Here is a 5,058-nt window from a genome sequence, read left to right as displayed (position 1 = left end):
TCCAAAAAAGTTTGAGATTTTTCTGTAGATTTCCTTATGTTCAACCTTATAAGACAATTTTTTTAAGTACTTTACTTCCAAGTTCAACCATCTTCATATGAATCGAATTATCAAGCAAAATCGAGTTTTCTAAAATCCTAAATGTTGATCATATTTATGTTCATTGAAGATCCTTTCACAAGACTATAAATTAAAATAGCGATACATGATTGTGGGAATGAAAAATCTCCTAATCCCCAACGATTTATGTTTGATTTTATCAAATGCTTTTGGGATGTAATTCAATATGATATGGTTGATTTACTAATGCATTTTCAATAATCCTTTTTTATCCCGAAATGATGAAATCCCTCATTTCTTGCCCAAATTTGTTAAATATCATAATTAATCTAATTGGTTGCTAATACAAAACTATCGATTGTGCTTGGTTATTGAAAATGTCAAGTTCAAGACTAAACTTTTTAATTCAAAAGTTAGAAAACACTTCTATAATCAGTTTTGGGGAGTATATATATATATATATATATATATATATATATATATATATATATATATATATATATATATATATATATATATATATATATTTCCATTTTTAAGGCTCCAAAAATGGTCATTTTATCTAATCAATGCGACATATAAGCATTAAATCTTTGATGGTATGAGTAGTTACACGGATATTGACAAAAGTGATCAAGTAATTGTGAATATGAAATGTGAAAAGTACAATGCATGTGCCTTTGTATGAAAATTGTCCCTACCATTTTCATGAAGTAAATTATAAAGGTGCCCCATTGAATGACATTACTTGTTTTTAAAAACAATACTACAACATTATGATCTCAATTGGATAATTATAGTATAGTAGATCTACAAATAAAGAATTAAGTTTTATTACAAATTACCAAAAATTTTGGAACTAATTTCATTACTAGTTTGCTACATGCATAAAAATCACCAACGCAACTATTCCTTCAAACATTATTATGTTTTCATTTCACTCGCCTTTTTTATTTGTAAGGCAGCTCTTACAACATTTCCTCTTGTAATAATCCCCACCTTCATATGTACAAACAATGGCTATCAGAATGGGTAGTACTAAATGACCGTTTTACCCTTACATCCCAAAACTCAAATTTCACAATATTCATCGATTTCAGCTATAAAACGTAGCATTTTACGAATTTGACTTAATTAGTTTTCCTTTTTATTAACCCAAGTATGCCGACATTTTGTTTAATATTTTTTAAAGAGAAATTGTCAGAAAAGTCCCAATATTTTCAGAAAAGTTACACTTTAGTCCCAAGTATTTTTTAACATAAAAGTCCCGATTATTTGTAAAAACATGATAATATGTCATTTCCTGTTTAAAAAAAAAGGACTTTGTTGTTAATTTGAGCCAAAATGAAATCATCAGGACTTTTACGTTTAAAAAAAACTTGGGGCAAAAGTGTAACTTTTTCAAAAATATTGGGACTTTTTTGACAATTTCCCTTTTTTGACGGTACTAAAAAAGGTTCTTACCAGCTTTCCCTCCCCATCTACAACCGGAAGGCGGCGATATTTGGTTTCAAGTAACAATCTGACGTCATGAAAAAAAAAATTATAAGATTTTTTTTTTTTTTGGTTATAAAATGATAATAAAAATAAATTTGTGAAAAATAAGGTTGAACAAACCTTGCAGCATCTTCAAGATTAGTATTTTCACGAACTACTAATGGCGCAGGTGTCATTAAATCACCAACCAACTTCCCATCAGTTTTACTTAGCAAATTTTGTACTTCATTAAATGTCTGCAATTTTTTAATATATGAAATTATAATACGAAACTAATCCAACAAAAAGAATAGATTGAGAGTTTGATAGTTATGGTCTGTTTGGTATGATGGAATGGAATCATGAAAGGAATGGAATGGATCATTACATTCCATTGTCATGTTGGGAGGGAAGAAAGGAAGGAGTCATTCAAACATGTTGTTTGTTTTGTATAAATAGGAAACTAAACTTGATAATAAAGAAAAAGATGTAACTTTATGTAATAAACTTTAATTAAATAAAGATATATTGTTATATAATTTGCATGGTTTTTATGCAGAAAATTCCCATTCTTTTGGGAAAATTTTTGATAAGGTCCTAATTTTTTTTTTTTTGAACAAAAAGGTCTTGATTATTTAATTTTACACGATAATCTGTCATTTCCTGTTAAAATAAAAATAAAAACTTTTTCAATAATTTGGGCAAAATATTATATAATCGGGACTTTTCTGTTTAAAAAAAAAAAAACTTTAGGATTTTATCAGAAACTTTCCCAAAATAATGAGACTTTTCTGCATAAAACCCTAATTTGCATATAAACATATTTCATTTTGTTTAAAGGGTTAATCTCATAAAAGGCCTTATATTTTATGTTTTTTCCAGATTAAACCTCGTCTTTATTTTTTTCATGAAAAAAACCTTTTTTTTTTCTTTTTTTCCGAAAAAACCCTCGACTGTCTTTTTTTTTTCCGAAAAAAACCCCCAACCTACTAAATGTTTCCAAATAAATCCTCAACTTTTTTAGTTTTTTCTGAAAAAACCCTCACACTTTACAACCTTTTTAGAGAAAAATGACTAAAAGGGCCAGATTGGAAAAAATGAAAAAATACAAGGTCTTTTTCATGAAAAAAATAAATAAAGTGAGGCTTAATCCGGAAAAAACACAAAATGTAAGGTCTTTTATGAGATTAACCCTTGTTTAAAATACATTATATGTATTTCAATTAGCTAAAAACATGTCTATGATCTAAAACACGTTTACAAAATAAAAAGAAATAAACATCATAATCTCTTTAAATATTTTTGAAAAATAAATAAAAAATTAAATAAACTTACCTTCCAGGTGCTATCAACCTCCGGGAACATGCCCGTATCAGGTCGGGCAGGGCCTAATAAAAATATTAAAATATTAGAAAATATAAAAAGTGGGACCCACAAAATAAAATTTAAATCTTTTTGGTATTTTAAGTTATGCTTATTACCTGATACAGAGTCCAGTGCTAATAAGTCATAATCTGAAACCAATCCAACCTGTAACAAGAAGAATCAAGTTCTAAATACGTTATAAAGAATATCAATTCAATCAAATAGAGAGGAAAAAAAAAAACGTTACCAATTTCCAGTTATCATCAATTACAGGAAATCCGGTGATTCTGTGTTCTACAAGAGCTTCTAGAGCTGTTGGACGAAATCCATTAGAAAAATGGGGGAAGAAAGTTAAGAGATCGATGAATTTGTTTGTTGCAAATTCCAAATTGAAATGAAGCAATGAAGCAATGAAGCAATACCTTCGTCTACTGTTGTTGTAGGCTTAACGACATGTAACTCCTCTTTTGTAGTCATGAAATCACCCACAATTAAGACTCCATTTCTTGGCTAGAAACAAGAACCAAACTTGTCAAAGATCCTGAAGGAAAGAGAAATTGAGAGTTTGAAAGGGTTTAGTGTAAGGGACAGATTGGTGACGAATTCTATGATTTTTATTTCATTTCAAGATTTATGTAATTAAAGTCTGTTGCTTAGTTCCTTTTTCGATGGCTGTTTTTAAGTTGTTTATGTTGCTGATATACTATTTGAATTTTGAAGAGCGATGTGCGAGTAGATATAAAAGCGTGCTACTTTATGCCCCCATTATGCCTACAAAGTGTTTGATGAAATTCCTCTTACAAAATTTTCTTTGAATCTTCTTATCCAGTCCTAAAATTTGTTATTAACTAACGAATTACACCTAAATAAGTACACGGAGGAGCTGAACGACCGATAGTAAATGAACAACCAAGCTCAATTTTGTCCAAGCAACTTCAAAATCAGACGAACATGATTATTGATTATATACATAAGTAAAAATCCACAAACAAGTTACGGGAAACTTAGATTCACAGAAAATTTGAGAAAAAAAGTGTACCGGTACGGAATTACCGGTCAAGGTAGCTGCTCCGGCGACGGTGAAAGTGGGTCTGCGAGAAACTGGAAGGAGGCGAGAAGATGGGTGAGTATAGATAAATGATGGAGGGGGTGAGATTAGAGAAAGCGGATGATGGTGGAAGAGGGTGGCGGAACGGAATTGAGAGAGAGATAATGGGTCTAGAAGCGGAGGGATAGAAGCCATGGTTGACGGTGTCGATGTTGCGTGGAGGAGGGAGATGGGGATGAGATATCTAATGCGGCCTCTGGCGGAGAAATTCCAGACGCCGATGGAAAATATCGTGGATTCTTGGAAACTCTTATGGCTGTGGTTTTGTTTTTCTTTTAATATAGTTTAAAAAAATTTCCAACATAAATGTAGTCTTTTTAGAAGGTTTAGTTGTAGTTTTGGGCAGGAAGTTAATTGTTTTAGCTAGTCAATTATCCTAAAATCATTGTTTTGTCATTCATTTTATATTTTTATATAGATTTTATTATTTGTTTGTTTGTTTTGATTATTATCACTTATTATTTATAGCAAAATGGACCATCCAACACTTATCACCCTTTTGTTTCACTACTCGTTACATTAGCTCCCACCATCATTTGCGCATTGATGACACCTTAAAGCTCTTTGCTCTACTCTCACCATCGGTGGCACAAAGAAGACCATCAATGGTGTCAAGGATGGGGGCTACAATGGTGAAGGGTTGGGAGGCGTCGAGGTGGTGGCTAATACCCTACTTCAGTTTGAGCCTAAAAGTGTGAATTCATTGAGATTGTTCGATGAATGTCCGACCAATGTAATATTAACACATTAATCCTTGCTAGAATGGAACTTCAACCTTGTTTATAAATCCTATTGTGGCCGAATGCGACACCACGATCACCACGTCATAGTTAACCATGTTAACGTCTATTTCGTATTTACCTTTGATTAGACCGAGAGCCAATGTTTCATAAGCGAAAAATATGGTGTTGTTACATTGTATTTAGTTTGACAATATATCAAAATTCAAATAGAAAATTGGTATTTGAAATGAGAAGGTGTTACATAGGTGGAGGTGATGACACAAAGCACAAAAAAAATTGCAACATCCCAAGAATTTCAACAATTTT

General features: G+C 31.1%; 1 protein-coding gene across 1 annotated transcript; it reads right to left on the bottom strand.

Moving 5' to 3' along the window:
- Positions 1-774: 774 nt before the first annotated feature.
- On the bottom strand, positions 775-4,295 carry LOC111909903 (CBS domain-containing protein CBSX1, chloroplastic). Its single transcript, XM_023905687.3, has 8 exons — positions 3,941-4,295; positions 3,324-3,411; positions 3,149-3,213; positions 3,018-3,066; positions 2,872-2,924; positions 1,678-1,793; positions 1,525-1,582; positions 775-1,059 (listed from the first exon to the last, which is right to left on the bottom strand). Exons 1-8 carry the CDS (start codon positions 4,142-4,144, stop codon positions 985-987), a joined length of 708 nt encoding a protein of 235 aa, XP_023761455.1. The 5' UTR covers positions 4,145-4,295; the 3' UTR covers positions 775-984.
- Between the last annotated feature and the right edge of the window lie 763 nt (positions 4,296-5,058).

This window comes from Lactuca sativa, chromosome 4, assembly GCF_002870075.4.
Source record: "Lactuca sativa cultivar Salinas chromosome 4, Lsat_Salinas_v11, whole genome shotgun sequence".
Classification (NCBI taxonomy): Eukaryota; Viridiplantae; Streptophyta; class Magnoliopsida; order Asterales; family Asteraceae; genus Lactuca; species Lactuca sativa.
This window is presented reverse-complemented; position numbering and strand designations above follow the sequence as displayed.